Raw genomic sequence first — 27419 nt, 5'->3', positions numbered from 1 at the left:
TTCCATGTAAGGATTGTTTGTAATAAACTATTAAATCAATCTTATAATTAATTTTTATATATAATCTATGCAATGACATACTTTTATTGTTTAAGATAATATGTGCCTGTTTCGGATAAAGCGGCTTTAAATATTTTTAACAACATTTCTTATTTTTCAGCTCCTGTGGTATGCTGTGGTATGCAAATGATACTACATGGGTAGCGGAATGGCTTCAAAAACATTTGAAATACATGGAAAAAATTATAGATTTGATTTATCGCAAATAACAGTTCTTATCTCATACAACAGAGTCAGTTCATGGAAAGTAAGATTTGACGATAGCCCTCTCTATTGAGTTATCTATAAATCTATATACTAACTCTTACATTAAAAAAAACACGGAAGTTAACTGTCATGAGAAATTTTAACTGAAAATCAACGATAAAAGTTTGTTTTTCTATCGATGGAGTCGAAACTATTTACATTTCTCTTTGCCTTCTTCGCTCAGATACTAGGTAAGAACATTTTCATGGAATTTCAAATCTAAACAACAATCGTTTATGATACCTGTAGTACATGTGTTAGTCATTTTGATAGAACAGATAAGTAATTGTGATTCTAATAAGTCTTAAAACCTAAGAAACCTGTCGATCAAATACCCCGGTATGTAAATACTAGTATATTTCACAAAGCTAAATAGAATTTTCAAACACCTAAACTTTACATATAGGAAAAAAAAACTCTGCCGATCAGTTGCATAAAATGTGATATAAATTTCAAAGAATGGCGACTGAATTTTTACTGCAAATGATTGATTTGTCACTGAAAGGCGACTGCATGGCATATAGATCACTCATTACCTTTCCAGCCATCATTCAGTTAACTAAAATTTGCAGTCTCATCCTGTCCTTAAATGTAAATTAGAGATTGAAAATGAAACCCTTAGGTTCTAGTTGATATTGATAATTTCGAAAAAATGAAAACAAGCCTCAGCCAATTATTTGGCTTTTACGAGTAGCCAGAAGTTTTGCATTTAGGAAATTTTATTAAACACTTACACTTGTTTTATTTTTATCATTTGTAAAACAAACACTAATTTTATTGAAAACCTCCTTTACCTCTAGGCTTGTCCAAGGTGTCTGCTGGATGTTACAATAACTATTTTACCAGTGTCTTCAAATGCTATTCCTACAGCTACAACCTGCTCTCATATACTTTGGGGTAAGAAGTGCTGATTTTGTTGTAAATATTGTAATTGTTTTTGGTGAAATTTTGTTTTTGACTTAGATCTCATCAATGAACTATTTTTCTATCCTTTTTATGATGTTTACCGCAGTACTGGGGCAATCATTGGAATCATAATTGGCGCCCTCGCCGGATTGGCGACGTTGATTGGATTCATCGAGTTTTGTAATATATTCTATGCAGGAAGCCCACTCAAAACCAGGGTGTTGTTATCTACAACCCCAATACAACTACAGGAGCTATGATACAAAACCAATCAGGTAAGATTTTTTAAAGAAAGAATGAAACCCTGTTCATAGCAGATCATTGGATGAATTAATTATGTTCCCCAAACGAAGTTGGGGAACATATTGTTTTTACTCTGTTTCTTATTATTATTATTTTTCTTCTTCTTCTTCTTCTTCTTCCTGGGTACTTTTTTGTCCGGGAATGATCTCGTAAACTATACATCCGACTAAGGTGAAATGTTTTTAGGGTCAGTAGACATATTATGTAGATTTGCGGAACGAAGGTCATTTTGCGCGCACGTGCTTGCAAGAGCGTGCACGTGCAACATGTGAAATGACCGATTTAATTGATATAGGCGTAACTTTTTAAATTTTTGATGAAATGCTTTAAAACTTATAACATAAGGATATATTGGTAGCATAGACAATATGACATGGTCAAAATAGCAAGATCTCACGCGCATGCACGTGTGCTTTGCTCTGATTGGCTGAAACTAAAGTCTCAATATCTTTCTTGTTTTTTGACGAAATCCTTTGAAATTTTGAAAACAGCCATGCATTAGAATATCCTACAACATGATATATAGCAATTATCATGAAAACACGTGCATGCACGTGCGCTGCAATCTGATTGGCTGAAACTGTAAATAGCTATAACTCCTTTTATTTTTAACCAAACGGGATGGGATTTGGAACATAGATAGATATACTGGTCTACTACAAGAAAATATGGTCACCATGCACATGCATACACGTACATATACGTGCGCTGCAATCTGATTGGCTGAAACTTTAAACAGCTATAACTCCCTTGGTTTTCAACCAAACGGGGTGGGATTTAGAACATAGATAGATGTAACGGACATCTACTAGAAGGTATGGTCACCATGCTCAAGTATGCACGTGCGTGCACGTGAAATGAGCAAAATCAAAAAACACTTGAATGAGCGCAGCTTTTTAATACTTTTGGATTAAATACTTTAATATTTAGTATATTAAAATATAAAGATTGTGTAGACAAGATGATATGTTCATTACGCACATGCATTCACATGCGCATGCGAACAATGCTAAAATTTGAATGAACTTTGTACACTTCTGGGTATACGTTGTTAAAGTCTCAAATGCATCGAGTTTGTCTTATTTAATGAAGCTTCCAGGGAATATGGCACCAAAAAGGAGTTGGGGAGCGTTTGGGGAACATCTGTAACGGTCCCCGTTACAATTAGCACTAGTTAAATAATTTGATTTGAAATTATTTAAAACAGTATGAATTTTGAAAGCTTCTTTAAATATTAATTGTTATTAATGAAATGAGAAGTTGTATTTAGCTCAACCAAGCGGAAGGCCGACGTGAGTTTTTCTGATGAAAATTTGTCCGTCGTCTGCTGTCGTCGTTGTCGATCAATTTTCATATTTTCATCTTCTTCTTAAGAATCTCTGGGTTTATTTCAACCCTATTTGCCACAAAATATCCTTAGGTGAAGGGGATTCAAGTTTTTTTTTCTTCAAATGAAGGGCCAGGCCCTCTTCCAATGAGGAGATGATATGATTTAGTGATAAATTAATGGCATCTTTAAAAAAAATATCTCGAGAACAAGTGAGCCAGTGAAGCCAGTGTGTTTAAGTTCGTTCAAATCATGACCACTAGGTGTAGGTGGGGCCACAATGGGGGATCAAAGTTAAAAATAGAAAAACAAAGGGAATGTTTTTTAAAAAATCTTCTCAAGAACCACTAGGTCAGGAAAAATGAACTCCTGAGAAGCTTCCCTAGTAATGAAGATTCAAGTATATTCAAATCATAACCCTTGAGGTATGTTGGGGCAGAGATTAACATAGGAATACATAGGAAAAATATCTGTTTTCTCTAAAACAACAAAGCGGTGATTGGTCATAATTATAAGCTTGGAAGCATTCTCTGGTAGAGAAGATTCAAGTTTGTTCAAATAATAACCCCTGGGGCAAGGGTGGGGCCATTATGGATGATCAAAGTATGACTACATAGAAAAAGATCTTTAAAATTCTTTTTTATTGAGAACAGCAACGTATGATTGGTCCTAATTATATGGTTGCATCTTCGAGTAGTGTAGATTCAAGTTTTTTTTTCCAAATCATGACCCCCGGGACAGAGTGGGACCAAAATGGAGTATCAGAATTTTACTTGGGAAAAATCATTTAAATTCTTCACAAAGCCAAAATTGATCATCAATTTAAAAAGATCATTAAAGTGGATCATAACAATAAACAGCTAAGCCATTATGCGTCATATTAATTCAAAAGCATTGTTTAAACTCCCTCTCCTCCACCCTCGAACACACTTTCACAATATATTTTATTTTACCATACTGAAGTGATTTTGGCTTTTATCCAGCTAGTTGCTCAGATGAGCGGTTTGGCCCCTTGAACTCTTCTTTATCTGATCATCACAAAGTCATAGCCTTAAAATGTAAACATAATATATTATCTTATTATTATCATGAAAACGTTTCAGTAATACAACCTACCAATCAACAAGGACTATACCCAGCTAATTTTGGTCAGATGCAGCCAACTGGACAAGGCGTAGCAGCCTCTTTAGCATCACCTAACGAATACACTCCGCCAAAATAGTCTACTGAAAATCGAGATCCACCACCGAGATAAATTTTATTTGATTTTGTTTTTGTTGGTGTTTTTTTTTTTTTTTTTTAAATTTTTGGTCATATTATTTTTTGTGTACGTTTGCATTTACTTTGCTTTTATTTCATGATTTAGCTAGCAACTACAAATCTAACAAGGATATTCACAATTTCGATACAAACACAAAGGAAGACAAGCCCGTTTGAATCATTTCACATGCACATGGTTTGATTAATATCTGCATTCAATAACACAGGTACTTGTGGACAGGACAGGACATCCCCCGTCCCCCCTTCCTATATTCAACCCCGGGGCTTATTGGACATTTTTTTTCACAAATTATATTTATTACACTTATTCATCATGTGTACAATATGAAAAAATCCTCAAAACCCCAAGATAATCGCTCCTCAAAAAAAATACCCCACTATACATTATAAGAGAGAAAGGTATGCAACTCCCGTTTGTTTACGTTGTACCCCCACTGGTCTTTCTGGGTTTAAAACATGTATTTATTTTATTTCAACCTGAAATGTCGATTCACACCGTCTCTACATATATTTCTGTCATAGTCCATGCTATAGGATTGACTCTGCATCTCGTAAAAATCCCACAATATCTTATTAAACAGCATTCCAGTCAGAACGTTGAAATTTCCTTAGGTAATCGCAACGGAAGTGCATAGAGAATGTTTCACTTATTAGGATAACGTCCGAGAGAGTTTTGGCCTGACGTAATAATTCCTCTCGGGTGTTATCATACATTCTTTATGCACTTCCGTTGCTTTTACTAAGGGAAATTTCAACGTTCTGACTGTAATGCTGTCTAAGGAGATACTGTGGGATTTTTACGAGATGCAGAGTCAATCCTATAGCATGGACTATGACAGAAATATATGTAGAGACGGTGTGAATCGACATTTCAGGTTGAAATAAAATAAATACATGTTTTAAACCCAGAAAGACCAGTGGGGGTACAACGTAAACAAACGGGAGTTGCATACCTTTCTCTCTCATAATGTATAGTGGGGTATTTTTTTTGAGGAGCGATTATCTTGGGGTGTTGAGGATTTTTTCATATTGTACACATGATGAATAAGTGTAATAAATATAATTTGTGAAAAAAATGTCCAATAAGCCCCGGGGTTGAATATCGGGGGGGGGGGGGGGTCCTGTCCACAAGTACCTGTGTTCAATAATTGAAATCTTTGTTGTTTTATAATTTGATCATTTATGATATAAAATAAGTTTCCATTTTTCTATATAGCAAACAACCTACGGTCAATACATTACATCGAAAGAAATGTTGTTGAATGTTTGCTGTACTTTTCATGTTTTTTGGGGAAGGCAGTGTTCACAATAAAAATGAGCAATATTTTTGATAATGCTCAATTGTTTTTGTAAAATTGAGGATCATTGTAAATTAACAAAGCCCGCCTGAAAAATGAGAAATAATATCAATTAAATGAGATGTTGGACAGGTGAAAAAAAGTGTAAATGAACATAACAAAACTATATTGTACAATTAAAGTGGTTTCAAAGTGTGAGATTATTTTAAAATTAGATTGTATTTTTAAAGTACTGAAAATGAAGTGGTTTAAACTATTTAAATGCACTGTGGCCCTTGAGGACTAATTTTAGAGTGTAGTGATGTTTTAGATTTTCTATTACATTTTCAACAGTTTAGGCTTCATACTTTTGAAATGGGTCTATAATTATAGTCTGTAAACACAGACTGCTGTTACTTAATGACCACTTACTTTCATTGTATCTTTAAGCATCTATGATAAGTGAAATTGTGTGACTGGTCGGGAGGGGATGTTCACACCTCCATGGCACCAGATCCAACCTCTGATGTTTCAGAGGTCCGTGTTTGCTCTGCTGCTATTTTGAATTGCTTTATGGACATTTGATAGTGAATACTGTTCGTTATCTCCATATGCTTCATACATCTAATAAATCTTAAAACAATTTTGACAATTTATAATCATATTAATTAGATTTAGTTTTCTATTGACTGAAGTCAGATGATTAGCCCTGGTTTTGCGGACCATCTGGTTTTTCTAAACGAGTTAAATCTGCCATTTAACATAACATCTCGATACATAAACATTTTTGTATCAGATGTACCTACATATACATAATTCTGATACTCTCTAAAGGGCTATATCACTAATGTCCTTTTGTGAATTGGTTTTTGGAATATTTTTGAAAATAAGTTGTTACAGTACGTCGATGATACGAAGAATCTTCCTTATTCAAGGAAACTTACAGAGAATGAAACTCCATGAGGGATTAAGGGAGGTTTGAGAACATCTGTAACGGTCTCCGTGACAATTAGAACTGGTTATCTTTAAAATCAACACGGTTATATAAACATTTTGTTCACAATTTATCCATTTATTATTTTAGATTTTACACAATCATTATTCAAAAATAAACACAATAAAGTTTATACAACTAGTTTTTTTTATATCTTGACAAGCTGTGGGAATCTTACTCGATACTCTCCTCAAAAACCTTTGGCCTTCAGTGCTGTCTAAAGCCTGGGGATTTTTTTCCGATTGAAACCTTCTTGTTAATTAATCTTTCAAAATATTCAATTTTTATGTGTTTTTAAAGTCTATTGATGACGCAATCTGTGCGTGTGTGTTAAGATTAAAAAATCATGTGACGTAAACAATCCTAATTTTAATAATAAAATTAATAATAATAATATAGGCTAAGGGTTTGTGAGAAAAGTACTGGAACCATAGGTTTAATAAATATTCACATTTGTCAAATAATGTGTTTTATTTTCATAAATAATTTTTATATAAAAAAAGTAAAAAGTCTAACAAGCCTTTCTTTACATCAAAAATGTTAGGCTAGCCAAGCTAGTGTTTTGCAAAATTTAATGTTTTTATTACACCGTTTCTTTTAACCCACCCTTTTTTGATGACAGGCATATCAGTGCCTGCTTTATGATATATGTAATTTTAGGGGGTCAGATTGCATAATATGTTACCAAAGATTTTTGTATTCTTTCAAAGTTTGTTCTAGTCTTGTCTGACCCCCTTATAATATGTTTATATTTTGTTTTCCGTCATTTACTTCAATAAATGACATTTTTTCACTTTCACTACTATTGTTATTTTAATTTTAATCCATCAAAAAACTAGCTCAGTTGACTTGGCTTCGGTCTTGCATAATAACAGAGGAACATAAAGTATTAATAACCACTTCTCTGGAAAGATCTAGCCTCTTTCAAAAGTTAGATATTTTACCACAGGATAAACTGTGCATCATAAGTAGATGAGCGCATATATCTACTTAAAAAATTAACATTCATAGGAATAACCAATGATCTTCTCTGAGATACACGACTTATTTTTAAATAACCCTTTGCATATTAAATTGCAACTTCAACTACCAACCTCTCTAAAATGTTTTTCCTTAGAATAAATCAGTATACATGTACATGTACATGTATACCTTTCATTAATCTTAAACAATTTTATGTTATTTTATTGATATATAAGTGCATGCAATGTATATTTTATGAACTTAAATTCAGATTGCTCGAGATCATTGATTAAGTCTTAATGTATATATCTAACCTTTAGGATTTATACTGTTTTTAAAAACATAAAAATAAAAAAGAATAAATTCACGTCGTATACCTTGAGTTGATTTAGTTTACTTCTGTATCACAATTTCTTAAAAAGACAGACGGTGGGGAAGTCAAGTATGATTCGTTGAAAAGCAGTATGCTTCATCTCAGAAAAACAAGGTTTTTGCAGAAGAGCAGAGATTATTTGCGGGAAGTCATATGCATTGGCCAATATATCTCTAAATCTAAAGTCGCACTATAAAAAGCAAGAATGCAGAAACGACAAGAAGGATTTTCTTTATAAACCAACAACAAGACACCCTTAATTCTAAGTATAAACTGGAAAATATTATCTATATCCTTTGCTAAATAGATTCTAGCTAAGAAAAATTGAGTGATATTTGTAATTTCATAAACAACACAGATGTTTATGAGGTTTCTTTCGATCAGTGTTCGAATCCCTGTTGGAGGTGGAGACTGGTCCTTCGGATGAAAGCTTTCAAACCGAGATCCCTTGTCGCAGTAGGTGCTGGCAGGAAAAAGATCCCTCACTGCTCAATGGATCTAAGTGCCGAGCGTAGTACAAAAAGAATAGGTGGACTTAAGTGGCCAGAAAAAAATGCCGTAAATTTAAGTTTCATAAAATGTTTATTTTTTTTTCCATCATATAAACCCTCGATATCTTAACCGTGTATTCATGGTAAGGGTGTGAATTTAAAGCGCTCTTTTCGAAGTAAACTAAATAAAAATCGACGGCATGGTGCCTGAAGATTTCTAGAATATCCATAGATAATCAGGGTCACGCGTTTTTCATCGTCTGAATACATAGTCAGCACATGTTTGTCGGCTGTTCTTAAAAAAACTATTGTTGTGTATTGAACAAAATAATGTTATATTAAAAGGAGAATACAAACGTGTGCTCACACTTAATTTATCAAAAAACATGTTCAAAACAAACTTCTCGCTTCCATAGTTATGTCTTTGTTTGACCTGTTAGATATTACAATTCATCACGTGATGTCAACCTGCGAGTGTACTCGTGAAAACAGTTACATTGTATTCTTCAACCTAACCTCGATCCAAATCATGTCTTTGAGTGTGTTTTGTTGCCGTTTTCAGAATTTAGCAAATTAAATATTGTTTTAATTTTACGTGTCATCACATTTTAAAAGTAACTTCATATTGACATCACTGTAATATGCTAAACACGTATTCGAATATTTGGAGAGAGAGAGATATAGAGAGAGATGTCAACAATGACGCCGATCGATAGCCCCGCCACCTAAAAATATTGATTGTGTGACATAAAAACCACTCCGCGTATATGTCGAATTTCGGAAAACGACACTCATGAATTGTTGCTTCAATTTTGATACATTACAACAGAGCATTGTTTTTGCACAAATGTTCCACCTAATATAACCAAGTATATGTAGCTCTTTCCATTGCTCGTAATATATTTTGGATTCACTTCATTTACAGCTTGGTAGAGGAGTCGCAAAAAGATCCAAAATAGGGCGTTAAGTCCACCCATTCTTTGTAGCTCTCCACCGGTAAGTGCTGGCGTATGAGTGAAAAATGTCAAGGGGACGTGAAACAACATACAACCAGTCACAATCGAATGGTAGTCCTTTACAATGGATCTTCAAATATGCAGACCTAGACTAATGAATACTTCAGCTTCGGGACAATTTAACTTGGGAACGGAAATTTTTAAAGCCTTATTTTTTCTCGTTTTTATCTTGATTTCTTCATTCCAAATCCGAACGGTTTTTTTCCTACTTTATACCGGTGAAGGGCTTCAAATTTAGACCTGTACTTGGCACCAGGGCCATAGAGCAGTGATGATTCCTAATCTTCCAAACGCCTACCATGACACTGGGCCTCTGTTTTTAAGGTCTTTTCCGAATGACCCGACACTTGCACTTTAACATACCGACCACTTGGTGACATGATAGTTACTGTTTATTTTTTTCGACTTAAAGATATTCGATCCTCAGCCAGGAAGGATAACTCCAAAAATTGAAATTCAATTTGATATTCATCAAAATGAAGCTTGAAAATGAATCTTTTTTCATGCAACAATTTTCATTTTATTAACCTTTATAAGATTCAAGGTTTTTGGAAGTCTTAGAAAAGGTCTTATCAAAGTTGACATTTGTACCCTATAAAGGGAAAAAAAATTATACAGTTTTAGAGAAATAAGATTTTCTTGAATCCAGCCTTAGAAATTAATGCTTATTAGCATGATTTGAAATAAGAAGTGATTTGTGGTGTCTTCCAATGATGACAAAAGCCTTATTTACTATATATTATAGAATAAATGACGGAAATAGAAGACAAAAAATATCAAATACGTATGAAAATCATGACAATTTCTCTGAATGCCTGGATACCTATTGTTTTTTAACCTAAAATATATTTGTAAGTCTATTTGCAATTAGAAAATGCATTGCTGATATTCCAATTTGCCTTTTCTGCAAATATATTGGAGATTTGATAATTTTCCCTATATAACATGATTAACTTTAATATTTAACTTTAAAGAAATACTGTGGATAAATTTACGTAATTTTGTGGATTCAGAGATACGATTATGTGTAGTTTTGATTACTTAACTGCTAATTTTATAAACCCGGACTACATTAAGTCTGTCGCGGTCGTGATTTGAACATACGAATTTCCGATCACAGTAAGTAGCGACTGAGCTACTGTGGCAATCTATCATGAAATAAAGAAGGAGTACTGTGGGGGCGAGCACAATCCCAGGTATTTAAAGTTGACAGTTAAGCAAGTTTAGTGGAAATTAGCTTCTGAATATGAATCACTCAAGTCTCCATTCTGCATCAACTTTTAAATCACTGGAATATGAATATAAAATATATTTTAAACTTTTTCTTATATGAATGTAGTCTGAATCTATATGAATAGTTCTGTAAGAATTGACATGCTTCTCCTTCATTTAAACCACACTTACACATCCTAGTGGCTGGCTTCGGAAGGTTGTGAGATCGAATCTCGGATGCGGCTGACCCAAGTCGTTAAAAAAATAAGAAGCAATTGTTCCTTTGCTATGCGCTCGACACTTTAAAGTGAAAGTTGTGGGTCCTTCAGATGAGACCTTAAAAACCGAGGCCTGTCACGGCAGGCGTTGGCACGATCCTTCACTGCTCAAAGGCCCTGAATGCCGAGTAAAGGTCAAAATTTGAAGATCTTTACCAGCATATGGTGGCGTCTCTATATGAGTGAAAAATTGTACGTTAGAGATTAAAAAAAAATGTCTGGTTATGGATTATATACATATTTTCTTTTTATAACATTATTAATAACGATGCAGCCTTGCCATCCACAAGGACTTTACCCAGCTTATCCTGTTCATATGCAACCAGCTGGACAGGGCGTAGCAGCCTCTTTTACCTTCACTTAAGGTAGGTCGCGGGTTCTCTTACGAGAAAACATATCCTGAAAATTTGATATAATGTTCCTTATAATTTACAGCGTATTATCTGCCATTTTTATTAAATTTGCCTACGTAGTTTTAATGCTATAGTACCGTAAACACGGTATGGTTTTTAAGACTTTTTTTTTACAATTCAAATATATGGGGAAATGACGTTTTTAAGCAAATTTTGTGAAAAAAGTTTCTTTTAAAATCGTTGAATAACTCTTAAAAGACGTAGACGAATCAGTAATTTCAAAATATCAAGATGAGGTGAAATCAAAACTATTGATATGAAAAAATTAATACGTTTTCTCGCTAGATTTTTTGCTAAATAATTTCAAAGTTTGCTTTTATATTGCTAAAATGTTGCGTTTATGGCGTCACTTATGTCTACAACGCCATAAGTTAAACGAAGTTACGTTTACAGTACGAGTATTAATAACATTGGGAATATGCAAGATCTAAAAGGTCACATTAACTGGGCATCCTTTTTCTTTCTGAATCTATTTTTGCATTTTAAAAAAAGTACTATGGATGGATATTTTTTTCTCCGTAGCCAAATGTGAATGAACTGTATATCGTAAACGTTCAATTAACATGCAGCGACAACAACGAGAGTGATAAAATATTAGTTCCTATTTTTTTTTTTTAGGAAATTCATGTTTAATAGAATTTCATTCATAACACATAAATTTGATTACTTTATTAGAAGAGGTAAAGAATTTAGAAAATCCCGATACTGAAGAAATTAGCGGGGAGAGTGGGGGGGGGGGGGGGGGGGGGGGGGGGTGTTGTCAGCTGCAATGTCCCTTCTATATAAGTGGCAAGCTAGTATATGGTAGGTAACACTCAAACATTTTTTACTTTCTATTTCTCTGAATTACTGAATCAAATTTCCGTACGAAAAATGTAAAACACTTGCATTACGCTTAAAATATACACTTTGTTTTTGTTATGAAATATGGAAAAAATTGATACTCATAAATGATTGTTTACAAAGTCATATAAGTCTAACAACCCGTGTGTTTATAAAAAAAAGTTGTTAAATGCATTTCACAATTTGTTAATCAGCAAAAAAGGCGACTACAGGAGATTTTAATTATAATACATAATAACCAATGCAAATAATAAATTAAAATGATGATGATAAGAAAAAAAATCAGGAAAATACATGTAATTAAATCTAACCCGTTTTTAATGTTGAGGAATGATTTCATCCTGAAAATTATACGCATATTTTCGCCCTGGCTTTGGCAGTCATGATGTAATACGCACGTTCCCCTGAGTTGCAACAATGTGCGCACATAAAACCTCTCAAGTTTTCCGATTAAGCAATTTTATTTTTAATAACTTTCTTTTTCCATACCATAACTTTTACGCTGACTTATCTAATTTGATTGACTTTAAGCAGTTTAATGACACTTACAATATAAATTATTCCTTTCATTTGGTATTGTATTTAATTTATCCAAGACATTACATATAATCACATAAGAATTCAGACTGAAATATTATAAAACATGTACTAGGTTTACGTACAATAGGATGCAGTTTGTATTTATAAATCTGCTTGATTCGTACAAACTTGATGTCATTTGCGAAGAATAAAACGGGAAACAACGTAACGTTGCCTTTGTGACGTAACTGACGTCTTTATCGAATGTGCACAAAACAACGTCGTCGAAATTGTGTACCAAAACCGATGACAAAAGCAAACCCGCGACCTACCTTATGAGTACAGTCCGCCACCATAATCTACCGAGAATCAAGATTCACCACCGAAATAATGAATATGAAACCTTTTCTTTAAAGTGCTGTTAAACGTGAGTCGACTTTTTTCTGTATTTTCAACAGTGTTAAAATCTATTCCTTATTGTGATTATTCTGTTCCTTTTACATGTTTTAGGCTGTTAACTTTTCCACCAAAATAAAAATCTACATGTATACCTTTTAATTTTGAAACAAAGTTAGTTTGCTTTTTTTAAAGAGAAAATTAACATGCAAAAGGACCACGTTATCGTTACCCTCAATATCTCCAATGACAAACATCCAAATTAACCGATGAGTAAGCAAAATAGCAAAATGTATCGGGAGTTTCTTTGGTCTCAATCGTTTTGTTTTGGTGTAATGAATTTAATATCATTTTCATAAATAATTTTATTGTTGTTATTACTAAATCTCCGATATACTCGTAAATTGTAATAAGGCATGATTTTTTATGATGCTGATTTGCAGAGAATTAAAAATAAGGAACCGTCTTCGTGCAAATCGCGCATCAATCGAGGCGTCTTGACACCTATGACCATTTTAAATCAATTCGTCTGAACTAATTTCTAATTTGTCCAAACGAAAAAGTAGTATTTTGTCAGAATGAATTTCTATTTGTCAGAACGAATTTCTAATTTGTCCGAACATATAACTAATTTGTCAGAATGAGTTTCTAATTCGTCAGAACGAACAAGATTATATTTTTTACCTGACCCTCCAGTGTTGTTGTAATTTTTCATTTTGTATGTAATATTGTTCTATGCCAACATGCTTGGGGAATCAAAAAAAATTGAAATAGAATTTATATACATAGTTTAAAGTAAAGAGTTGTACATTAAATGATATTTTGATGTGTCGGTAACATATTTTTTTATCAATCCATTATGCATTTGCCGTTTCGGAGGACACATGAAATGTTGTTGTAGAGGATGAGCCCTGTTGTCTGGCGGCCCCAAAGTTATTGTTGTACGTAGAGTTATCTAATCACTGTGGTCAATGTCTGCCATACAATAAACAACAAGATCAATTCTAAATGTGTCTTTTTTATTCTAAAAATTCATAAGTATAATGTAACAAGCACAACCATAGTGATTGGTTACTGTATCATGGTTATCTTAGTAGGATAAGTCATATCTGCATGTTAATGATTTGTAACCGGAAGTAGAACTCTTTAATGTATAAATTACCAAAGTTACTAGCCAACTTGGCTTAAAGGAGTAAACTATCTCCAGTTATCAATGATCAACCCGGGTAAGGGGGTTTCTGAACTATGGTCAACACTGAATGAAAACACAGTTGTAAGTTTTACCTTTGTAAATGATAACAAATGATAAATAATGATCAAAATTTAACAAACAGAAAAGTCTTTGAAAATTGCACAGAATTAATAAAGCTTTATAAAGAAAAATGTAATTTAATCTGATAAGTGAATCTCAATAATCTCAATGAATAACCTCAATAAATAAACAAGTAGATGAAAAATGTAATAGAAAATGGGAGGAATCTGGCAAAACTATGAAAAATAACTTATGTCCCTATTGGGCTTCAATACTTATGAAAATGTCAAAAAATCTTATAAAAATCAATGAGATTACAAAAATGTTAAGTGAATGAGCTACATCACCCAATATGACTACTATCTACACTCTAGAGTTGAACTGAAAATATCAATGCTAATTCTAGGCTCTAAAAATAACTCACCCAGAAAATAAACAACACCCAAAAATAAATAATAAATAGTGGTTCTAGAAAATAAACCTGTCATCTACATTTCCCTAGACCAAGCTGGACTTGGAAAGGGGAAACTAAATTTACTTTAAATACCCTACATCCTAACTGTTTCCTAACATGTGAAAAACGTGAAACTAAATCTAAGCCAAAAGCTAGAGAACAGTTATAAACCATGAGGTTTTCTAAGCCTGCTAAATATCTAATCAAATAGTGCTCATAAACCATGAGGTTTTCTTAGCACAGAAAAGAGGAACTAACCATGAGGCTGTGTTCCCCAACCCAAGTGAAGAAAACTACACGAGCACGGGTTTAAATACCCTAGCTAGGCCCAAAATAAAAGCCAATGACTATCAAAGATCCAAAGCTAAGTTAACCAATCAGAACGCAACTATCAAAAGTACTACGAAAAGACTGCCAACATGGATGACACTTCCTGTTTAAAAAGTAAAACATGTGGAATGTCAACTAATGTCCTAAATTATAAAAGACAAATAATAAAGGGCTTTTACGTAAGTAACAACTGAAAACAAAAGGTAAATAGAATTATCAGACTGAAATACCAGCAAATACTTGTAAAATATGATTTACGAAACGATGGCTATGAAATAAAAATCCAAACCATTACAGATTAATAGTGAAAACAAATGCATTTTTTTTCTACCTTAACCCATTAAAGTTGTAAGGGTCTAAAGACCCCGGCCCCCCCCCCCCCCGCACATGTACATGTATCGCCAGTCCTTGTTTAGTGTTGTGTACAGAGTTCAAGAAATTGAATATACCCGACGTGTTTTAAAAGTTTTAGATAACTGGTTTTATCGTTAATGTTTACGATTCACCGGATGTATTAAATTTTTAAAGTCTGCACACACACTGAGAAAGCATGGTCTGATAATAATAGCTATAGTATACTGTGAGCGCCTTAGAACCTTTGAACATTTTTACTTGGAACTTTTTAGATTAAAGTTAATTATTCATTAATATACAACAAAATTGCCACTTTTCTTGAGCATTAAGAATAATATTATAATTTGTTAAAGTGAAAGGACGTGTCAATCAAATTCCAGAAATTATAGAAATTCGACATATTCGGGCAAAATGTCACATATTATATAAAAGAATCTTTACTTATTATATATGTCCTTCAAAATTTTAAAACAAAATGATGTAAATTGGTGTCAATTTTTGGTGATTTATCTGGACATATCATGAAGTCACGGAGCAACAGAACAAGTTCCTGTACAGTTTGAGTTATCTTATCTACTCAGCTTCCATACACCATTTCTTGTCAAGCTTATAATCTATAAAACAAATAAAACAATATTCTTTTATGTTATAAAACCAGATCACGAACAATAGTAACGAAAGTGAAACTATGGTTAAATCGAACTACCAATAGTTCGACAAGACTGACGTCACATTTTCACCATAGTTCTACCCACCTCATTTCAATGGTTAGTCCAGTTCAAAATGGCGGCCTTTGGTAAGAATTCAACATTTGAAACCGTGTATTTTAGTTTTATGATTAATTTTGACTGCTAAATGATTGTTTATGTTGATAGAATTTAAAATTGTTTTTCCAGGCGGTACTTTATGAAGAAAACAAGCAGTGAGAAGGACCAAATATTAAAGAGGTGAGAAAAATGTGTTCAATCCGTACAGATGTACTATGTGCATGGTGTTTTCGTGTTATCCAGTTTTAATTCAAGTATGAATCATAACCTATACATTTCAAATTCATTATCAGAACACGGTGTGTAAATGCACAGCGCACACCCAGATTTATTCATAAAGCTGCTTAAGTATATTATTTAAATTTAAACTGGTCAAGTGTTGTTGGCATATTTTTCCATCTAGTTATTGACATTATTGAGTTCTATTCAAAATAAACTTTTTGAACTTGAATCATATTCCAGCATGCCGAGATTTGTCATCAAAGGAACAAATGGCACCTCATTCACACTGGTATGTGATGAGCATGTGAAAAACCAGTTACTGTCTCCAGATATAGGTAAATACACCTGAATAATTGTACCCCAAATAAGATAAAGTATTTATATGTTCATCTGAAAAAAATAGATATGTGATTTTTTCCTTAATTTGAATGCAAAGAATTTTTCAGTCTGGACGTACTGTTTTTTAAAAAAAATTATTATGACTCCCCTGAATGTTTATTTAGGAAGCAAAACTCAAACATAAAACTATTGTACCTATTTTCAGGGACTTATATACTATGTAGTATGTACATAGTTTATATGTCCCTGATATTTTGTTATTTAATGTATTGTAATTTGTTGACCACTTGAATGATTTGGATAAAATCTCAACACGTAAATGTACTAAAAATAACTTGCATTTTAGATCCAGCATTGAAAGACATGGTCGTTAAAATGCTCATTGAAAATCAGAAGCCTGTGCCACAATTCCAAAGACCACCCCCTCCAGCTCCTCCACCATCCAGTCAGTCAGAAGAAACTGATTTCCCCTCTACATCAGAGTCAGCCCACTCTACATCAGAGTCAGTCCCCTCTACACCAGAGTCAGCGCCCTCTACATCAGAGTCAGTACCTGGGTATGTGCATGTGTGGAAGGATAAAGAAGAAGATATGTTGGTCCACTTAAGGCATGAGCGACAGGATCTGTTTTTAAAAACGAGGAACCATGGCATTTTGTGGCAGGAAATTTCAAACGAGCTGTCCAAAGTATTTAAAACTAAAATTTCTTGCACGCAAGCATTAAATAAATATAACAACTTAAAAAAGAGGTGGAAAGAAATCATAGATGCAGGGACAGGAACAGAGAGAAAAGACTTTCGATTGAAAGAGGAATTCGATTTGGTTTTTGGCACTAAACCATCCGCAAAACCCTGTACAACACTGGACAGTAGCAGTCTTATAACTAGTGATGATCCCTCCCCTGAAGAAAGCCCTAGCAAATCAACGAGGTCATCCCGGAAAATTCACCCAAAACGTGTTAAAAACCTCCCCCAAAAAAGGAAATTGCAGACATCTAAGGTATTGGAAGATTTATCAAACAGTGAAAAAGAATTTAACTCGAAAATTGAAAAATTTCACAATGAAAAGATGGCAAGAATGGATAGATTTTTGGATCTGTTTGAGAGAAGTCTTGAGAAGAAATAGATACATTTGGATATTTTGTTACTGAGAATTTGAAGTAATAAAACTTAGGGGAAAAATTTGTGTATGGAAAATTTTTGAGCTGAAAAAAATTATGTTCAGCTGAATTTATGTTTTACATTTTGTTTTTATGGACAATAATGATAAATTTCATGTTCATTATTTTGTTGTTTTTTTTTTTGTTTCACACCTAATAGGTTCATGCAATGTACTTCATTTTTTGATTTTTTTTGTTGTTTTTTTATTTACCAAAGTAGGTTTGTGCAATACTATGTTTGTTTATTTTTGTTATACAACTTTATTTCAAATGTTGTTGAATGATGATTAAATCTTAAAATCTTGCATAAGTTTTATTTTCTCATACTTCTAAATTGAAAATAGGCTCAAACCTAAAGAAATCCTTTCAAAATAAGGCAAATACATGTGTTTAATATGTATTTAATTTAATAGTCATGAAGCGAGCAAACATACCAACCTGTACAGTTTCCTTTTTGAAGGAATAAAGAGCTCATTACACAAAGGAAATAAGAATAATTTTTTTTTTTAATTTTTGAACATTTTAATGCAGTTTTGAAATGCTACTGTCAAATACACAGACTAATGGATAACAAGAGAGTTAAGGAATGTTAACCAACTGAAGTCGCCGTACAATTCCTGCATGACCATTTTGGTAAATGTTTTGAAATTGATTTGGATGAACATCATTTACTTGTTCGATGTAACTATCTACATTATCTATGTATTGTACACACAAATTATGTAAAATGCACGCTGCATAAATCATTGTACATATGTCTTTGTGGTCATGGAGGGGAACATCCCTCAGCCTTCGAAACCTCCCTTTTAGGTGCCCAAAGGCTCTCTCTACATTTTGTCGCACACTTGAAAGTCTTTCATTAAACTTAAGTTGTGTCTCGTGAGATTGCCCAAATTCTTAAATGGCGTTATCAACCAATTTCTAAGGGGATAAGCATTATCACCTAGTATGAAATGGTTCTGTGTAAACATTTCTCCATTCTCAGCTTTCTGGTATAGTGAGGAATTACGAAGTACACGTGCGTCGTGAACACATCCGGGCCAACCAGTGTAACAATTGATAATCTTCAGTGTATGATCCACTACAACCTGTAACTGTATAGAAGGGAATCCTTTTCTATTGTAGTAGTCTTTTTCCCCTTGCAAAGCTGATGATAGTTGAATGTGGGATCCATCAATGAATCCTATAACTCCTGGAATTCTGCAATATCCTTGAATTTCATCTGCCGTCTGTCTTTGTTGTTCTGGATTTGGCCATTTAATTACCTGCAATATTTAGAAAATTATATACATATATTATATTCAATTATTATAAAATATTTCTATAAAAGAATATTTATAATGCAACATACGTTTTTGGGTGTGAACTATCTTACCCTTTTGCTTAATTGACCTAGAGCTTTGAAAACATCCTTTATTATCCCATGCACTGTTGAAATTGATAATCCAAACAAATGTGCAACCTCTCTCATAAATGTTGTATTTGCTAGGTACCAAAGCGCTACAAGCAGCTGTTTGTCGGGAGGGACTGTGGCTTGAGGACCGTGACCATTTCTTTGCAGGACAACAAACACTTCATTAAGAATGACAATGTATAATTCTCTACTGAGTCTGAAATGTACTCTAAAATCATCAATATGTGTAGGATCAGACATCAACTGTACAACATTCACAACGTATCCTTCTACTTTAGGTACTCTGTCTCTCTTTGACTGGATCGCATGCAGTGTTTTTTCTGCATTAGAAAAAAATCTGCCCTCTAATTCTACGTCATCTAGTAAAGTTTCAAGAAACAAATAAAAAGTCCTCGATATCAGCCATGTTGGAGAAACTATAGTTCAACCAGAGAAAATTCGATCAACAAAGAAATGACGCATGCGCTTTGAGCTTACTATAGTATTACGTTAGTTTGTGTTCGAAGTCTCTCGTTGTCGATACTTCGAGTATTACACATAATTTAACAATAAGGTGGCGCTACGTCAATTCAGGAGACGTCATTTTCACAAGAATCGCATCGTAGAAAAATCATAATATTTATGTAAGTACTTCAAATATCTTGTCAGAAATTTAAGGTTCATTGATACATGTACTCTGATAAGAGAGATAACTCTACAGATAAGAAAGATAACTTTCTGCAGGCATTTTGTCATGACATTCAGTGAATCGTCATGCCAGAGTTTACAAATCTCTATCATAATGACCATTTTATAGTTAACTCAAGCAAACCTACCACCTCGTTCAGAGGTTGATTTCTAGTTCTATTGATAGATATTTATTAATTATTTTTAATAGTTTACCTAAAACATTTACACTCAGTTCCTTTAAACGGAGTAAATTGAAAAAAATATATCTCTAAACGTGTAAGTCTTTTAATTGTACAGAAATAACACTCGCAGAATTGTTTATAAACATTTAAATAATATTTTATTTCATTAAAAAAGAATTTCAAGGGCGATAATGGAACGATAACTCTTGTTTATGGATGCATTATATTTTACATGCACAGAAAACAATTTGATATTCTGATTTAAAAAGCAGCGCTTCCGTATGTTTTCTAAAGGGAATTAGATAGGTATGAGAGTAAATATTATTTTTATATCTACCTCATACTTCTAATTTAATTGTGAGATTGAAAATAATTGATCTTTCTAATGACCATATCTAATTTCCTTCACATAATGATTTGACATATTATTCATTTCTGAAAAAAGTAAGCAACGCTTCATACCTCAAACTATTTTCTATTTGAATTTAATGTTATAGTTGTTGCTGAAAATCAATGTTTGGAATTTTTTAAAGAAAGTCGTGAAATGTGGAGCAGAAGGATATTGTCCCTTAAATACATACATGTGTAATATAGTAAAACAATATAAAGATATATTTGAGAAAATTTTGGGAAAATATTGCGAATTATAGAAAATTAATGTGTTAAATTTTGGATTCGGCAAGTTTTTATTTCAATTTTTTTGTCTTGGTCGTACCTCTCCATCAGCGATATCAACAAAGCGATAATTTTAGGAGATTTTTTTTTTTTCAAAATACAGAATTTTTGCTAAAAATATATAGGAATCTTTAAGATTCATTTTTCTATACATGTTCATAACTATATGACGTCTGTAAGAGGAAATACTAGCAGAGTCCGTGCAAATTTGAACGGCCCCCGTAAGATACCGGGTGTTATACAGAAAATTTGAGAAAATACCAACTTCAAATATGCGTCTATGCACCAATAAAGAACAGTTCAGTTGATATAGTTATTGCAAAAGAAAAAAATAATCTACTTTAAAACAATTTTATAAAGATATGAACTTTATTTTGAGGAAATCGCTTATCAATATTTAAATAAACTCGAGATAAGAACTTTTAAATCCAAATTATTATCTGTTTATGTTGTACAAAAATTACATCTAGGTTAGGAATAAGTTGTTTATTCTTTGGAGCTCTGCACAGATTTTCGCACAATTAGGGGAAGCCCCAGATAGCAAGCTTGTTGGGCCATAGTTGTAAGTTACGTTGGTCCAATGTCGGAAAATGATATTGGGCCAATGTAATTATGCTCATCCGCGCAACGTTGCACCGACATGTTGGCGCAACGTTGGCCCAATGTCATAGAACGATAAATCTGACATTGGTCCAACGTTGGGCCACCGTTGTCAGTTATGTTGGCCCCATGTCGGAAAATTTATATTGGACCTATGTAATTTTGCTCATCGGCGCAACGTTGCACCGACATGTTGGTGCTACATTGGCCCAGTGTCATACAATGACAATTCTGATATTGGCCCAATGTAGGCCCAACGTATTTGTGCACCTACATGTAGGCGCTACATTGGCCCAATGTCAAACAATGATAATTCTTATGTTAGCCCAACGATGGCCCAACATATTTGTGCACAAGGATATTTGAAAATCTATGAAACTCCATGGAAATCTAAGAAATTCAGGAAGATACAATGAAAATTGAAATAATGATAACATCACAATTTATCATAGATCAAATCTATATTTTCAAAATTAAATAAAAAATGTTTCTTTTAATTTACAATGTGTTATGAAACAAATATTACGTATATACACTTACAGATGTACAATGTAAGCACATTTTTACAAAGTATTCTCACTGATCGACATTTCTTTGTATAAAAACAAATTATTTCTTTTTTTAAAATATGGCATTTGACTTCATGACATTGGGAGAGGTCATTGAAACCTCAACGGGGTATACAGTTACAATGAACTACTACCGTAGTAGCCCAATGGCATGTACATTTACCGTACAAAGTTAATGACTAGACTAGAGTGACAAACACATGTAAGTACAAAATATATATCCACTACACAACTATATCAATAAAAAGATCCCATAAAATCAACACATGCACTTTAAGTAGGAAGGCTCAAAAAGTTCAATGTTGATCATTCCCATAGACACTTCAAACTTTTCTGGCACAATTTCTGAAAGAAAATATGACCATAAGGTTGTATTATCATCGATATTTATCGCATATATAAACATAAATATATGACAAATAATAAAGTAAGGCTCTACAAGACTGTTAAGAAAATTGGTTATTTCAACCTGAGAGTTCAGTATAGTGTAGAAAAGAAATTCACTATCTTGCAGTATTTTTTTTTTTTTTTTGTTCAAATTCGAATTACCGATAAATGTAAAAATTTGAGAAGTTTACAGATGACAGACGAATACCAGACACTGAGGAGAAAACTCGCTTAGGCCTTAAAATGGCCTAGGTGAGCTAAAGGAAAGGGTTAGAGCTAGAGCTAAAGCTCTTTGCCTGACGTACACTGAATAAGATATAAGATACATGTAATTTCAATTCATGTGATTTTATTGCTCTAATCAGAAAATTTAAGAAATCTTACCTTTGTGTTAATTTTTATACTGCTTTTGTCCTTCTTGTGAGCATTCAGATTTCTGTAAATAATGCATGTATAATTGTGAATCATAGAATATGACAGCTATTTTTAATAATTTATGCTTAAGTATTCAATGTAAAATAATTCTGCATAGCTGTGCAATTTATAGCATGTTTAGTCAATTAGATTACCTGTCAGAATCCATTGTTATGTATTTTTAAGATAAAGAAATTAAGATTAAAGAATATAAGCCTCTTGTTTACTTGGTATATTATATAGTAGATGCAATGTTTTTATGGTTTTATGCTAAAAGATACAAGTCAATCAAAACAATGATTGGTTATTTATGTTAAATGAAATTTGAGCTGGTTCTCACCATTTTCACAAGCTGACTATTCGCCGGCGCTGTGGGAATCGTTTCGGGCACAGTCCACTGAGTGCATGCAACTATTAAATAATCAAAATAAGTGCTGAAAATGATCTTGAACATGCATTTAAAAATAATAGCACCTATTTGAAATATAAAATAGATGCATTTATTTTATGAGAAAAGAAATCGGGTTTGATGTATGATATTCAGACTTCAAAATTAAGATCGGGTTTGGGCTTCCTTTTATGCCGGGTTGCTGAACAGGAAAGAGGTCACACATTAACCAAGAGTTTAGATTGGTAAAAATATCCGGATTGGCTTTTAAGAAATTTTAATTGTTGAAGATATTGCAATTTTATATACATACGATACAATTTTTATATCAAAGAAAAATATTTTGATGTTATAACGAACGATGTTTTCGGATTGTCGTCTGTTGTGCAAACACATGGTTTTGTGCGGAAATAGCTGGCTCATGGATTGTTTAAAAATTACTAATTCTGTAGTTCATAGATGTGTATGACGGTGAAACCATTGGGCGAGTGCTATTCAACATTTCTTACTCGGTTCCTTTTATAACTTGTGTAGATCTGCTTGAATTTTTTTTTCTCACAAAACGGAAGTACCCAAGCCATTAAGTGAATAAATTATGACGTCACATACAAAGCTATGTTTACAACAGTAGTTTTGTGTGATATTTAAATTGGAAAATTCTTAATTTTTTAAGTAAGTTATTGCTATTATGCCTCAGACACAAACATACTATACCAAAGGATGTTAATAATTTTCACATCACGACATGAATAAAAAGTTTTTCACATGGTTGTTAAAAGTTCGTCTGAGCAATATGCAGGTTTAAATCTGAATTTCTCCATTTGTGCATGTTTATAAGCTCGCTGTGCAATCTATTAAGAATATTAAAGAAAAGTTGTGATAAATTGTTATGATAAGTTATGTACAGGTATAAATTCCTGATATATCTAGCTCATGTCAGAGTTATTTAAAGTCACTAATGCAGTATTAATAGGTAAAGCAAAAAAAAAAAAAGGAATTATTTATTTGTTAACTTGTCAAGTTTATATATTGCATGAGAAATGGCCAAAAAAGAGGTGGAGTGCAACATCATGGTAGGTACTGCTACTAAAGAGAGTAATCCTAGGCCCATAAATCCTTCTCAACCTGTGTCCAGTGAGATGACAGCTAGTGAGGATGCTCCAACCAATTATCAGACAACTATCTGCAAGCTCCATTGCTAGTGCAACCAAAATCTTTAATGGGGCAAGTATCAATCAGGAAATATTTCGACTTCAATATAGGGGCTCCTGCAGCAGGCAGACATATGGGCATTGTATATTTGCATAAAAATGTAACAATGGGCACCCATATCATCATGTCCCTTACAACAAGTATCAACATATGTAAAGATTATCTAGATTGAGGTACAGCCTAATTTATTAAGGAGGGATATAATTTTTAAGGGTATTACATTAAAGTATTGGTCAATTTCCCTTCCCATTAAATCTTTGCATGTTACCAGTTTGTACAATTCCTAAATCCATACAGGTACAGAGGATGATTGTCCATTCTCATACCCTGAATCAATCGCATGTAATTATTAAATGATTTCATGTAGAGCTTTGTACAGTAAAATTTTTTGGCATTTAATGACCTGGTAGACATTATTTCGGTGCTAGGAAAATGGGCTCTTATAGGTTAGTTTTAGATTAATTAATACTTAAACATACTGGTGATCTTGATCTGTTAGAGTTCTCAATAAATGGCGTTTACTACATAGAAAAATGTTACCAAAGGGCTCTGAATTAAGATGTAAAATATGGGAGACATTTACAACAATTTTTCATTTGTTAACAAAATAACAAACTGATTTTACACACATCAGGTTACTATTTAGATGATGACTTTATTTTTACTGGGAAAAGGGAAACAGAATGCATTATGCGGCTTATTGTAAACTAAAAAATTTTGAGGCAATGAGTGATATTGGTGCTTCCTTAGCTAAAGATAAAACTGCAGGCCATACAAGAATCACATATTAAGAATTAGAATATACATTGCTAAATAATTGTCTTGCAATTTTCACAGCCAAAAGTTACTATAAGTTACAATCAGTAGTTGGATTGTTCAATTTCTGTAGTAAGGCAATTAGATCAAGCATGGCAATAGGAGAATTTGTGATGCAATGAGTGGTACATCCAATCCTTAGGCCTTCCCATTATCACTTTGTTTCAATTTCAACAGGCATGCATAATGACTGGGAGATGTGGTTACAGTTCTTACAAAATTTCAATGGTATACATCATGTATAACATTCTTAATACACATTGTTAACATTGCAGTGGTAAGTATTATTGTCATACATGTACAATCAAGAAGGACTATGGATTTATGAAGATCATGTGTTAAAATTACAATGAGTTACAATGCTATTTTTAAAGGTAAGCAGATACCAGGTGTTTTCAATAGCAGGTACAAGTTCTCATAAACTGCATGTAGAGGCATTTCAGGGACCTGGCACCAAGAACAAAAGTTTACCAAGGAATTTGTGAGAATGATCATGGGCTTAAATTAGAAAGATTCTGTAGGCATCTTTGTCCAACAAAGACAAAAGTGTTGTACTTTCGTTGCAAGTTTCATTACTTCTTTAATTAGAAAGAAATGTGGCTACCATGTTTAAGTCAAATAGGGCAGTGAGTTACATTCTTGTCATGTTCATGCTCTTCGTATTTATCAGATAGGTCATACAATGTATGTTGCTGCAGGTCATACAATGTTTGTTGTTGCCATCAGTTTTCAGTAATTCTTCAGATAGTCACAAGTTCAGATTCATTTATTCACTCAAAATCCTCTATTAAAATATAGGGTACACGAGAATAGTGTAAATGCATGTATTTCAGTTTATAAATTAAGGCCATAGGGAACAGGTAGCAAAGTTATGTTGACAATGCAGTGCATTGCGCATTCAATTAAAAGGTGGAATTTGTTGGCCACATATTTAGTTTTTACTATTTCAATCACATGATTATTAAAAATTGTGCAAGTGTTCCCACATTAGGTACATAGAATTACACATGAGTCTAACCTTTCTAATGCTTCACCAACATTAATTAATCCTTTTGTTTTGTTCTTTTTCTTATGCATGGTTTGTAGTATACATGTACTTTACTTTTACACCCAGAAATGATGATCATTGCAGTTATAATTCAGATTGCAGACACCAAAACTGAACCTGACCAAGGTATAATGTTCTTGAATATTAAGTCTGTTCAACAGGGTAAGTAAGTAACTAGGTAAGGATTCAATGTTGTACAGTAATATGTAAATACATGTACACCATGTATATGCACTGTTAGGTACATGTGTAAGTATTTGTCTCTTGTGGATAAAAATCGAAGGACCATTGGTGTGTCATTCTGGGTGAAAATCTATTATACAGTATCAGTTCACTGTTCTAAAAAGGGGGAAAAAATAAATAAATAGGGATAGGGGAAAATTTTAAACACAGTCCTTTAGAACAGGGGCAACCACTGCTCATATGAATTGGGGTGTTAAATAGAAAAAAGGGGGGATGCAGGTAGATGAAAATCTCAAGGGTACAAGTGCTAAACTCAGGGTCCACTCCACTTGCTAATCTTTTCTGAATCCTCGATTAGTTTGCAGTGATATTTGTTTGTTATTAAATTGTTCTACTTTGAACTCTATGTAGATTACTGACTTTCATGATATGAAATTAATGATTTTGTTTGAAGAGTATATAAATGATACCACATTGTACTCTTAGTCTCTTATAGTATTCACTGTGGAGGTAATGATCCAGAAAGGATTGGGGGGATAAAACTCAGTATAAGCTAATTTATATAAAAACAAGGGGAAAAAGCCCTTTTTGTTTATAATGGAGGTATGTTCAATACAATCAAGCAATGCCTATGGAGAGATCCTGTGTTTGTTTTAATAGAGATATTGCTAAACATGACCTTGGTTTTTGTGTTTGCCAGAAACTACACAAGGTCAGGATATATCCTCCTTTTGGTTTTGAGATGGTGTTTACCTCTCTGGAGGGGGGGGGGGTACTTCCAGAAAAAAGTTAGAATCAGTTCATCTGGAAGGAAACAAGTAGAGAAGTTCAGTATTGTCATGGGTCAGTTGACTTGGTGCTCCCCCTTATGGGGTGACTGCAAACGTTTACTCGTTTGCAGCCATTTGGCGTATGCGCACACTAAAGTCAACTGATATGTTAACTAAGTACTATTAATGGGAAATAATTGTTGACTAATGGTTGACACTGATCGAGTGAAAATATTGTGCTGATGCAAACTGCATGGCTGTGTGACTGGGTTTGATAAATTGGAGAAAAACTGCATTTTGTATTAAATAATTATTGC

At 33.2% G+C, this 27419-nt stretch overlaps 1 protein-coding gene, 1 long non-coding RNA gene and 1 pseudogene across 2 annotated transcripts; 2 read left to right on the top strand and 1 right to left on the bottom strand.

Annotated features, from left to right (window-relative positions):
* Positions 1-306: 306 nt before the first annotated feature.
* On the top strand, positions 307-4100 carry LOC134260016 (uncharacterized). The gene is made up of 4 exons (XR_009990448.1): positions 307-497; positions 1107-1203; positions 1319-1487; positions 3946-4100. It is a non-coding gene; the product is annotated as an uncharacterized LOC134260016 (long non-coding RNA).
* A 12418-nt stretch (positions 4101-16518) lies between these two features.
* On the top strand, positions 16519-17996 carry LOC134260015 (uncharacterized). Its single transcript, XM_062742602.1, has 2 exons — positions 16519-16612; positions 16963-17996. The coding sequence occupies exons 1-2, from the start codon at positions 16519-16521 to the stop codon at positions 17739-17741; spliced, it is 873 nt and encodes a 290-aa protein (XP_062598586.1). The 3' UTR covers positions 17742-17996.
* Positions 17997-18200: 204 nt separating this feature from the next.
* On the bottom strand, positions 18201-22854 carry LOC134260021 (putative nuclease HARBI1; annotated as a pseudogene).
* Between the last annotated feature and the right edge of the window lie 4565 nt (positions 22855-27419).

Source organism: Saccostrea cucullata, unplaced genomic scaffold (genome assembly GCF_032062105.1).
Source record: "Saccostrea cucullata isolate Sc308-1 unplaced genomic scaffold, CSIRO_AGI_Scuc_v1 ctg2677, whole genome shotgun sequence".
NCBI classification, from domain to species: Eukaryota; Metazoa; Mollusca; class Bivalvia; order Ostreida; family Ostreidae; genus Saccostrea; species Saccostrea cuccullata.
This window is presented reverse-complemented; position numbering and strand designations above follow the sequence as displayed.

What these genes read in the sequence shown, in the direction of transcription:
- LOC134260015 (XM_062742602.1), top strand. Translation starts at nt 16,519, where the DNA reads ATGCCGAGATTTGTCATCAAAGGAACAAATGGCACCTCATTCACACTG. An exon ending in GTTACTGTCTCCAGATATAG is followed by an intron (nt 16,613 to 16,962) that starts GTAAATACACCT and finishes CTTGCATTTTAG; the next exon opens with ATCCAGCATTGAAAGACATG.